This window comes from Nicotiana attenuata, chromosome 12 (assembly GCF_001879085.1).
Source record: "Nicotiana attenuata strain UT chromosome 12, NIATTr2, whole genome shotgun sequence".
Taxonomy (NCBI): domain Eukaryota; kingdom Viridiplantae; phylum Streptophyta; class Magnoliopsida; order Solanales; family Solanaceae; genus Nicotiana; species Nicotiana attenuata.
Window position 1 is genome coordinate 20,696,247 of NC_032000.1, and position 12,992 is coordinate 20,709,238.

Here is a 12,992-nt window from a genome sequence, read left to right on the forward strand (position 1 = left end):
CACCCCCCCCCCTTTTTCTCTTCCCCTTCTTGCTTGCTTTTTCCAACTTGGAATATTGAGTGGAACGAGGGCATTAGGGAAAACATTTAAAATAAAATAAAAAACTAAGACCATAAGATAAATCCTACAATACTCAGATGATTGGAGATTAGTGCAACAAATTCCACAATCGTATAGCAACTGTGAAGATTAAACAGTGAATCCACTACAATGTCAATGGAGAATTGAGAATTGAAGCATAATGATTATACACATACCTGTACAATCCAACCCTGAAACCGAATCAAGCGATAATGCTCTATCCATTTCCATAACCAAATTCGAGCAAACTTCCCTCCTACAACATCTAAAGGCAGACTCCCGGCAATTATTACCACCTCCATCATTGCATACTCCATTCTTCCCAATTCCACCTCCCGACGACTTTCTCCTCCTCAAAATAGGCACTTGAACTCCCAAGAAATGAACCACCCTCCCATCTTTTTCACTATAAACAGGACACATATGAAACAACATCCAAAAGGGTGTCCCATCCTTCCTATAATTCAACAAACTGATTTCTATAGCCCTCTCCTCTCGAATCGCCTCTCTAATCTCCATAACCGCTCTTCGATTAGTCTTAGGACCCTGAAATACCCTTCCATTCCTCCCAATCACCTCATTCTTGTTATAACCAAACATTTTCAAGAAACCCCTTGAAGCATAAACAATAGGGTGACCACAAATAGAGGGATCAGTAATTGTAAAACTATCAGGCAATTCATCAAGTGCTTCTTTAACCCCATCTGAATATCTAACATTAAATGATTGTTCAATTAAACCCAGTTGTGATTCCATACTGATTCTACTTGTTTTGGCTCAAAGACTGTAACTTTATCACCAAAGGTTATTAACCCCAATCCCATGTGGCAACAACTTTCAGCTTATAATACTATGCCCTTGCAATTGTTAACTTCAGCTTCAACAACAAGAAGAACAAAAAAAGTCATCAATAAACAAGAATACCATAGAAAAAGCACATAGAATTCAATAAACCACACATAATATTATAAGAATATGTATTTAAGAAAGTACAACAAAAGAATATTTTGTGTCACAAGATTAAAGAACTTACATTAGAGTGAAGGCTATTTGAGAAGCAGATTATGGAGCCAAATCAATTTAGTAGGAAAATATCAAGGTATTGAATGAACAAGAAGAATTGAGATATGCCCATCAATCGGTTTTGGTGACTTAAATTATTGTATTATGAAGAAATTGAATACTATATGATTGGAAAGAGAGAGAGAGATAGAACAAGTCTTGAACTAGTCACTAGTCATTCATATAGCAGATTTTTAGAGTATATGGTTACTATTTTGTATTTTCAATTGTGGTTTAGAAATGTGAAGACTTATCTCTAATTATTTTATTTTTATTTGGGGCAAGTGCACCGATAGCTACTTTTAAGTTTATTTAAAAAATATTCATAATTTACAATATATTCAAAGATTAATCAGTTCGTCCAAACTTTATGACTAAGTATCTTAAATTTTTGAACTGTTAATTTAAAATTCAGGATTTAATGTCCTAAATTTTTCAAGCTACTAATTTGAAATTCAAGATTAAGTGTCCTGAATTTTTTAACTACTAATTTAAAATTCAAGACATATCCGAATTTTTGGACTTAATTTTCAAACTTTAGGACACGATGTCTTGAAATTTGAACATTAAGGTTTAAACTTCAGGACGTCGAATCCTTAAGTTTGAGTAAATTGGCTAATCTTTAATACATTATAATAAACAATTATCTTTCTTTAACAGTTTAAATGTAAATTTATGCTAGTTTTAACAATTTTATTAACTATACTATTGGCTATTGTTATGCTATACTATATTTTGTCAATAATGATTGTCCCTATTTGATTGAGTTGTGCCTGTTCAATTTTTAACTTCGACAAGAATGAGGAAACACCAAAGAAAATAAGTGATCAATTTGTTTTTGGTACGCCCATTAAGAAAATACTAAATTCTATATAAAAATACTTAGTATAAGTAAACTATCCTTAATTAAATATTTAATGTTAGGAGTAAGAAAACTTTTTATATGTACATAAGGGTAATTTTATAAAAACAAATTGAATTTTTTCTTAATTATATAAATGGATACTTATTTTGGACCAAAAAAAAAGCAACTTGATCACTTATTGTGGACTTGAAGGAGTACAAAACAAGACTTCGTTACCATTTACCAGCAAAGAAAAGTACACTCAACATCATTATAGAATGCAACAAAGCAAAAACTTTTACCAATAATATCAATGTTAGTACTCCTATCATTTATGGCAAATTTCAATTTAAAATGCCCACTTGCAAAAGTCATTTAATTTTGAAATAATCTTTTGGAAATAATTTAACATGTTTCTGAATTAGTTTACCAGAAAATGTCATTTAGAACATTTGAGTTTTTGCTTTTCAGTTCTGCTGGTTTTTATTTTCTAATTTTTTTTTTTTGAAGAATCGAAATTAATTTTCTTGAAATTATCCATAGATGGAATGCACATAGGTGACACTCCCTTTTTTTTCGTGTTGTTCTTTGGCTGACTGATACTGAATTATTTAAAGACAGATGTCATAAGACTTAAGAGGAGTAGGAGTGTGATAAACACAAGTAAATACATTTAATATATGGCCACAAATTTTAATAAGCAAAAAATAAAAAACAACAAAAGAAGATTGTAGTATTAGGCTGAGCCAATACAACTGTCCAAACTTGTCTAGTTGTGATAGCATAGGACTTATCCACCCACGTGATCAACAACACCCTCTTGTGACATTCTTTTATTGGAAAAAAAAATTTAGGTTAGTTTCGGAGTATTTGTTTTGAAATAATTGTGAGAGAAGTAATTTGGTGTTTTGATTGTTGAGTTTTATTTTTAGAAACAAAAGAGAAATATAAAATGTATCTGAACGAGAAAAAGAGATAATCGTGCAAGAAAACACCACCGTTTTATTCTCTTGAACAAACATACTTTATTTATATCGATATGGACATTTATTCCTACGTTTGATAAAGAAAATATTACATAATATTATTAGAATATATAATTTATATTTGAAAATGAAACACGCATTGAATATCTTAATCAACAATCTGGGTTAGTGACATGAAAGATTTTGACCAGAAAATATCATGAAAGGAAATAAAGAAATATGAGGAAAGGTCATTCTGGATCAGTGACCCTTCTGAATAAATTTATTTTAAATACTATTTCAAATAATAAGTGTGCAGGTCAAGTATTGGGTTTAAATGTTAGGAGGTAGTTGAGCGTTTTTTTACTTTGTTTTGGGGTTAAAGTTAGTCCGATAGTATTTTGTCTTGGACTGTTAGTGCTTTATGTTGTGTTCACATTATTTTTCCGTTTTCTTTAGTGCTATGTCATTATTACTGGTTATTGCTTTTCCATCTATTTTTTGTCTTTTACGATGCTGATATTATTTTTCTGGCTTTTCTTTTTGTTATGGATCTATTATTTCTTTTCGTCTCTTTGAGTAGAGATTCTTTCAAAAACATCTTCTATACTCCTCCGAAATAAGGGTAAAGTTTGTAACATTGCGTACACACTATCCTCCCCGTACCTCATATGCAATAATGCAAAATGAACGGTGGCTTAAAGCCGCATTTACACGTATTTCTATTTTGGATTCTCTTTTGGTTTTATCCGCCCAAGAAGTGGTCCAATTATAAGCCTAGTGAATATTTATTTTCTGTTGTATTTATTTACCATTTTTGTGACATATGAACAACATAAATCAATATGAATTATTCTTCTTATAAATATTGCTTTAACAAGATTCAGATATGCGGAATCTAGTCTAGAAGTTAAAGCCTATTGTTTTTTTTTTGTTGTACAAAATGCTCCATGATAATTAATTAAATTAACTAAAAAAAAGTTAAAGACTCGTAAAACAAGAACGTGCTTTTGCATTCAAACGAAAAGACGCATTACAAATTATATTTTAAAATATATGTTTCCACCCAATCAAATATATAGCCGAATTTAGACTTGTTCAAAACTTCCAAAGGGTCATTTTCCATTTTCAGAGAGATATTGTATTTGAATGAAATACAAAATTAATAAATGCGAAACATTGTTGTATACTTTATTTCGAAAAAAAGTTTTATACTTTATTATTAAAAAAATATTTGATCTCCCCGAATATTTGATAACATTTTTTATTGAAGAGATAATTTATGTGGGGAATCCGTCTTGCTTTAATGTCTTTGTTGTATTGCCACGCCAAAAACAACTATTTTAATAAATATTTAAGTTATATACGTTAATTATTTAAAAAAGTATACTATCAAATATCAATATATTTTATAAAAATTATTTATCACTTATCATATGATATGAATCCATATTATTACTAATTTATAAAGTTAAATGCAATTAGCAATTAAATAATTTGATCCTTTAAATATTTTAATACCATCAGGAGTTCAGAAATATCTAGTTTTGTGACATGGTGATGACTGTTTTGGATGTGACCTTTTTGGGTGGATAAGAATTTTGGCAAAGCAGCAGTATAAATTGAGCAGCAACCAAAACAATAATAATATAAGCTAATTTTGTCTTCTTTTTTTTTTATTTCTCATACGGTATTCGGTATCTATATTGGGGCCCGACTAAATCGGATTCGCTCCGAAAAGTCCCACATTGAGAGTAATTTTGTCAGTTTTATAGTTAGTTGTATTTGGTAGAAGTATAACTAGGACAAGGCACAACTTGCTTTAGAAAATAAGAAAAAGAATGGAAATGATGTTTAAACAGTCACCTCTTTGTGACAGAGATTTATTTAAATTAAGGACCACTAGCACTTTGACTAAAGGAACAGCACCTTTTAAATATTTCTCATTAATTACTTGTTTAGAACACAATTGAGCTGCACAAAATATATCATAAGAATATGACTAACTGAAAAAGAAGTGATACTTTACTAATTTGATACTTCAATCCTGTTTGTTTTTTATACGATATAAACTGCTTCAGCCTTCATACCCAAAATAGTTATGTAGAGAAAAAAAGGTGTAGATTGTTATAAAATAAAAGTAATTTAATAGAACTTAAACAAGATAGAGATAGAAAGAAGGACAAGTTTTTCTTCTTCAATTGTGTGTTTTTATCCGTCCGTTACAAAGTTTTTATATAGGCATAAAAAGTGAAGAATCACTATTGTAAAATAATGAGAGAAATGGCTACTACACAGCAAATGTAATGGGGTTCAGCATAGGCAGCCATATCTATTATTTTCAACTCTCCCCCTTGGATGTTCATGTTAAAAATAAAAATTTCAAGTGAAAAAAAAAAAAGAGCACGTAGTTATTTTGTTACATGCATTGCTTGTTGCCTCATTAAAAACCTTACCAGGAAAACCTAGTGGGACAAAACCTTGCTTAAGGAACAACGAGTGCAGAGCGTATTTACTTCCCCTGACGAAAATATCACTTAAAGTCTCGAAGACGACGCATTCCAATCTTGTATATCAGCTTCTCAAATGTTGAGGTTGGTAATGCCTTAGTGAACAGATCCGCCAAATTATCACTTGAACGAACTTGTTGAACATCTATTTCACCATTTTTTGAAGATCATGAGTGAAAATAATTTCGGTAAAATGTGATTTATTCTTTCTCTTTTGATGTATCCTCCTTTCAGTTGAGCTATGCATGCAACATTGTCTTCATACAATATTGTTGGAATATTCATTTTCGAAGAAAGACCACATGTTTCCTGAATGTGTTGAGTTATCGATCTCAACCAAACGCATTCTTAGCTCGCTTCGTGAATGGCTATTATCTCTGCATGATTTGAAGAAGTAATAACCATAGTTTGTTCCGTTGAATGCCATGATGTGGCTGCACCTCCACATATAAAAAAATAGCCTGTTTGAGATCGACCTTTATGTGGGTCAGACAAATATCTTGCATCTGCATAACCGATCAATGATGACTTGGATTCGTTTGAATAAAATAAACCCATATCAATGGTCCCTCAGAGGTATATGAATATATGCTTAATACCATTCCAGTATCTCTATGCTGGAAAATAACTAAATCTTGCCAACAAGCTTACCGAGAAAGCTATATATGGTCGAAAATTATTGGCAAGATACATTAATGCCCCAATTGTACTAAGATATGGTATTTCGGCACCAAGAAGCTCTTCATCATTTTTATGAGGTCGGAATGGATCTTTCTTTATATCAAGTGATCACACAATCATCGGGGTACTCAATGGATGTGCTTTATCCATATAGAATCGCTTTAAGATCTTTTCGGTGTATGTTATTTGATGGACAACTATTTCATCTTTCATATACTCAATTTGTAGACCAAGACAAAATCTTGTCTTTCCAAAGTCTTTCATTTTAAATTCTTTCTTCAAGCAGTCTACTGCTTTCAAAAGCTCCCTAGGAGTTCCAGTGATATTTAAATCATCAACATACACATAATTATAACAAATTCAGATCCAGACTTTTTTATAAAGTCACAGGGACAAATTGGATCATTCTTGTACCCTTCTTTCAATAGGTATTCACTCAGGCAATTGTACCACATACGACCTAATTGTTTCAATCCGTATAAAGATTTCTGAAGCTTTATTAAATAAGTTTCACGAAAATTTTTATATGTTTCAGGCACTTTTAAATCCCTCAGGTATTATCATAAAAATTTCGTTGTCTAATGATTCATACAAATAGGCTGTGACAACATTCATTAGACGTATACCAAGTTTTTCATGCACTGCCATATTTATGAGATACCTGAAGGTGATTGCACCCACCATAGGAGAACATGTCTCCATATAATTGTGATGACCCAAAATGTCATCTTTTGTTTTAGAATCCGATTCCATATTCTGAGTCCTTGAAACCTCATTTTATCTCTCCTCGATTTGCGTGCGCAGTCCGGGTATGTATCCGGAAAGCCCTTATGTGAAAAATTTGAGAAATGATGATTTTTGGCTTAAAAAGATGATTATTGTTGACTTTGGTCAACGTTTTGAGTAAACGGACCCGGACCCGTGTTCCGACGGTCCTGGAGGGTCCGTAGTAAAATATGGGACCTGGGCGTATGCCCGAAATCGAATTCCGAGGTCCCTAGCCCGAGAAATGAATTTTTGAATAAAGTTGATAAGATTGAAAAATGTAATAATTTAAAAGATTTGATCTTGTTGGTATCGGGCCTGTATTTTGGTTTCAGAGCCCGGTACAGGTCCGTTATGATATTTAAACCTTATCTGTGAAATTTGGTGAAAAACGGAAGTGATTTGACGTGATTCGGACCTTTGGTTGAGAAAATAGAAAGTTTGAAACTATCTTGAAAATTTCATGTGTTTTGGTGTTGAATTCATAGTTCTGGGTGTTGTTTTGGCGATTTGATCGCATGAGCAAGTTCGTATGATGTTTTAAGACTTGTGTGCATGTTTGGTTTGGAGCCCCGAGGGCTCGTGTGAGTTTTGGATAGACTACGGAATGATTTTGGTCTTAGGAAAATATTGCTGGTATGCTTCAGTTGTTGCAAGCCCCTGATCTCGCAATTGCGAGATCAGGCATCGCAATTGCGAGCCCTGCAGGGTCCGCTTTTGCGATCCTTTCATCGCAAATGCGATTAGAAGGATGGACCAGCAGAGTTCGCAAATGCGAAGGGAGTTTGGTAGGGGTATGGATCGCAAATGTGATCTTTTGTTTGCATTTGCGAGGTTAGTGATCGCAATTGCGACACTTTCCTCGCATTTGCGGAGGCAGCAAAAATTGTGAAGGCTTCGCAATTGCGATAGCCCCTTCGCAATTGCGAGCTTTGCATTTGCGAAGCTCAGGTCGCAAATGCGACATCTGCAGCTGTTCAAAACATAACTTAGACGGGATTTTTCATTCATTCTCCCATTTTTCAAAACCTAAACTTCAAGAGGTGATTTTCCTAGGGCAAGTTCTTCCCCAAATTATAGGTAAATGATTCTTAGCTTGTTTCTATCAATCTATTTCATCTTTTTACAAGATTTCATCCTAGAATCTAGGGTTTTTCATGGTGGAATTGGGTGCTTTTGGGTAGAACTTAGAAATTTAGGTATTTAGACCTCAAATTGAGGTCGGATTCCAAAACCAATTGTATATCCAGGCTCGAGGGTGAATGGGTAATCGGGTTTTGGTCCGAATTTCGAGTTTTGACCAGGCAAGCCCGAGGTCGATTTTTGACTTTTTGGGAAAAATATTGGGAAATCTATAATTATGCATTGGAATTGGTTTCTTTAGCGTTTATTGATGTTATTAAGTTAATTATGGCTAGATACGAGTATATTGGTGGTGGAATCGAAATGTAAAGTGGTATTTGAGCTGTGAATTACCTGTTGGCTTGAGGTAAGTGTTTGGTCTAACCTTGACTTGAGGGATTAGGGATCCCCGACTTGCTTGCTATGTGATATACCATGTGTGTGGCGTATAGGTGTGGTGACGAGCACTTGTGCCAAATTACCTATTTAGCATGTTTCCCTTCCCCGTTTCCTAATATATATTGCTTTCCTGTCTTAATTGCTACTTGCTTATTGATGCTTCCATGTCTAATTGCTTCACACTGTTGGATTACGTTGGTTTATTGGTGCTTCATGGTACACTTTGGTTGGTCACGTTGTGTAGTAATAACTGATTAAGTTTCATAATTGTAGTGATCTTTCGTTGTTTTGGTTTGAGGTATAAGTGTTGTGGAGGATTTGAGTTAACTTGTGAAATACTTATTTTTATTTTGAGATTGGTACTGATATGATGGGATCGGGTTGCACGCTGCAACAGGAGGAATAAGGGAGAAATGTGATTATATGGTGGGATCGGGATGCGCGCTGCATCATTTGTTGTTCATGTATTCTTTTTTTTTCTGCTGAGGTTCATTATTGTGGTGTTGAAACTCCCTTAAGGATTGATTATAGCTGAGTATCGGTGAACGACTGGGTTCCATATTTATTTTATGCAAGTTACTGTTATATTTCATTCTGTATTTCCTTTCTGTCTTAGTATAAATTGTTGCAGGTTATATATTGTTATGCCCCGCCGTAGCCTCGTCACTATTTCGTCGAGGTTAGGCTCGACACTTACCAGTACATGGGGTCGGTTGTACTGATACTGCACTCTGCACTTTCTGTGCAGATTTCGGAGCTGGTAGTGGTTGATCGAGAGGTCGGTTGCTGACATTGTATTCAGGAGACCCAAGGTAGTCCTGCAGGCGTCCGCAGGCCCTGGCGTCCTCTTTTATCTTTACTTCATTTCTGTTTTACTTTCTTCGAGACAGATGTATTTTCTTTCAAACCATTACTTTTAGTATTCGTAGAATGTTCGTGAGTTGTGACAACAGTTTCTGGGTAGTATCTATTTCTGCTTTCGTTAATAGTATAAGGGTAATTAGTTAAATCATGTACTTTCGCTTTTATTTCCGTTGATTTAGTTCCGTTAAATTTTAAATTATAAAAGGATAAAGGAAAAAGGTAAAATATTCTGTAACATTGGCTTGCATAGCGAGTGCAATGTTAGGCGCCATCACGATCCCGAAGGTGAAAAATTCGGGTCAATGACAATAATTAATGCTAGCTCTCTGCGAAAACTCTTATGCCACAAGTCACACTTTATATCTAACGACTTCATTTTTGTCATTTCATTTTAGCACAAAAATCCATTTATGCCCTACTGACTTTATACATTCAGGTATTCGAACTATAGGTCCGAAGACTTCACGTTTTTCAAGTGAAGTTAATTCTGCCTAGATAGCTTCTTTTCATTTTAGCCAATTATTTCTCTGCCTACATTCACCGATAGATTTTGGTTCGAGATCCTCATCTTGTTACATTATTTCACAACAACATACGCAAAAATATTACCAACAACAATATCATCTTGGTTCCACCTTTTTCCCGTAGAGATATAACATATTGCGATCTCTTTATTTTTATTATTTTCAGGCACCTGGACCTCCCCTGAGGTCTTATCATTTGTTATGTCTCGAGGCTCTTCTTGAGCCACTACCTCTGTATTATGATCACCTGATCATTTGTTCCTTTCCTTCTTCGAGGATTTTTATCTTTAGAACCGATTGGTCTACCACGTTTCAAGCATGGCATAGACTTATTTACATTAACCGATTGTCTTATCGGGACATCAACTCGAATTGGAGCATTAGCATTTGGAATTAGTCGCCATTGGTAGATAAGTGAATGCATCTAGCAGCTGATTCGTAATATTTTGCAAATACATTATCTTTTGAACCTCTTGTTCGCAGTGATTTGTTCGAGGATCTAAATGAGATTGTGATGATGCATTCCAATATATCTCCTTTTCAATTGCTTATTTTCTCCCCACTAATGTTGGGCATACTGATTCGTCAAAATGGCAATCAACAAATCTTGTCGTAAATAAATCTCTAGTCATAGGTTCCAAACATTTTATAATAGAAGGAGATTCATACCCAATATATATCCCTAACCTTATTTGGGGACCCATCTTTATACGTTGTGGTGGAGCAATTGGAACATATACGTCACAATCAAAAATTCTAAGATAGAAAATATTTGGCTCTTGACCAAAAGCTAATTGTAATGGGGCGACTTTATGATAACTTGTGAGCCTTATTCGCGCAAGTGTTGCTGCATGCAAAATAGTATGACCCCATACTGAAATAGGAAGTTTGTTCTCATAAGATTGGTCTAGCCCAATTGGAGATATTTGATCAATGATTTCGCTAGACTATTTGACTATGAACATGAGCAACCAGATGCTCAATTGTCATCCCAGTTGATATACAATAGTCAATAAAAGCCTGGGATGTAAACTCACCAGCATTATCAAGACGAATTATCTTAATTGCATAATTTAGAAATTATGCTCTTAACCTTATTATTTGAGCCAACAATCTCGTAAATGCCATATTGCGAGTTGATAACAAGCACACATGTGACCATCTTGTAGATACATCTATCAAAACCATATAATACTTGAATGATCCACATGGAGGGTGTATGGGCCCACATATATCACTATGTATACATTCCAGAAATACAGAGGATTCAATCCCAACCTTAGATGTTGATGATCTAATAACCAATTTTCCTTGAGAACAAGCAACACAAGAGAATTCTTTAGATTGAAGAATCTTCTTAATTATTTTGTGCATCATATTAGAACCAGGATGGCCCAACCGGTCATGCTAACTGATAAAATCATTAGAACTAGTAAACTTCTTATTTACTACGACATATGATTCAACCACACTAATACTTGTGTGGTACAAACCAGAGAAAAATGCGGGTAACTTTTTGTGTATACATCTTTTCCCTGCTTTATTGTAGTAATAGAAAGGTATTTAACCTTTCCTTCACTGGCAGTCTCAACATGGTAGCTATTTTGGCGAATAGCTTTTAAAATCAACAAGTTTCTTTGAGACTTAGTACAATATAAGGCATTATTTATAGCCAATATTGTTCCACCAAGTAGTAATAAAGTCACTCTTCCAGAGCCCTTAATTAATTTTGTACTACCTGATATTGTATTCGCATAGGCCTTTTTCATAACTAAATAAAAAAAATATTTATTTTCTCTTAGTATAGTTTGAGTTGTCTCTCTTGTCGAGCCAAGAGTCTCCGGGAAACAGCCTCTCTACTCTTTTCGGGGTAGGGATAAGGTCTGCGTACACTCTACTCTCCCCAGACCCCACTAGTGGGATTTTACTGGGTATGTTGTTGTTAGTATAGTTTGAGTTGTAGCACTATCCAGAAGACATATATCTTCATTACTCATCTTGGATCCAAATGAAAATTGAGGAATTTTATTTTCTTCATAAAACAAAAGTACATCATAATAAATAAAGAAAAAAACTAACAACACTATAAGATAACTTAAGGTACTTGAAAATTAAAACAATATCAGAAAGAACAAGACAATTACAACACAGAAATAAAAGCAACAATATAATTGAATTCCCCAGTAAAATGAACAAACTTCAGTTTTGATCGCCAAAGAAGTCTCCAATTTTCAAATGAGTAATATCATCGAAGTCTTCAAAATCATCACCTTTAAAGGCATTATCATCATTTTTGTTTGAAGGCCCTGCCTCAGCATCATTTCGAAATGTCAAGTGCAAATCCACCGCGACACTAGCAGAAGAGGCTCTAACATTATTGGTCTTTCTTTTGGTGGAGTTTTGATAAACCTGACAAAATATTCAGGCACACGACATTCATATTTCCAGTGACCTTTCATACCACATCTATGACAGTTATTGTCCTTGCCTCGAAGGATTGAACCCATATTGTTCTCCCGTTTACAATAACCATCAAGATGACGATTATTATATCGTCCCTTGCCACGCCCACGTACATGTATATGGCCCCGATAATTGTTTTGTTTTCTTTCAAACTTATCACGTGTTGCTAGCACATTTGCTTCCGCAAATGGAGCGGATCCAGCGGGGCGAGCCTCATAATTTTTCATCAAAAGGGTATTATGTTGCTCAGCCACCAGAAGGCATGAGATCAACTCAAAATATTTTCTGAAACCCCTTTCACGGTATTATTATTATAACCATATTTGAGGCATGAAAAGTCGTAAGAGTCTTTTTTAATAAGTCCTCATCATTTATAACTTTCCCACATAGTTTTAATTGAAAAGTTATTCTAAATACAGTTGCGTTATACTCGCTTATGATCTTAAAATCTTGCAGCCGTAAGTGTATCCACTCATAACGACGAGCCATTGGCAATACCGTTGCCTTAAGGTGATCATACCTTTCCTTCAAACCAATCTACAATTCAAGTGGAGCTTTCACTGTCAGATATTCAACTTTCAAACCTTCATCCAGATGATGATGAAGGAAAATTATAGCTTTCGCTTTGTCCTGACTTGATGCCTCATTACCTTTAGCAATGGTATCACCAAGACTTTTAGCGTCTAAGTGGAATTTCAGCATCAAGGATCAG

At 34.3% G+C, this 12,992-nt stretch overlaps 1 protein-coding gene across 4 annotated transcripts in view; it reads right to left on the reverse strand.

Annotated features, from left to right (window-relative positions):
- The window catches only part of LOC109235394 (protein TWIN LOV 1), a 5,374-nt gene extending 4,021 nt beyond the window's left edge, over positions 1-1,353 (reverse strand). The window contains exons 1-2 of one of the 4 annotated variants that reach the window (XM_019401484.1): positions 1,115-1,353; positions 258-958 (exon numbers count right to left, since the gene is read on the reverse strand). In XM_019401484.1, coding sequence (XP_019257029.1) covers positions 258-837 — 580 coding nt within the window. In that variant the 5' untranslated portion in view covers positions 838-958; positions 1,115-1,353. The remainder of the gene's footprint in view (positions 1-257; positions 959-1,114) is intronic. The other 3 variants (XM_019401483.1, XM_019401482.1, XM_019401485.1) reach the window with 3 other exon arrangements.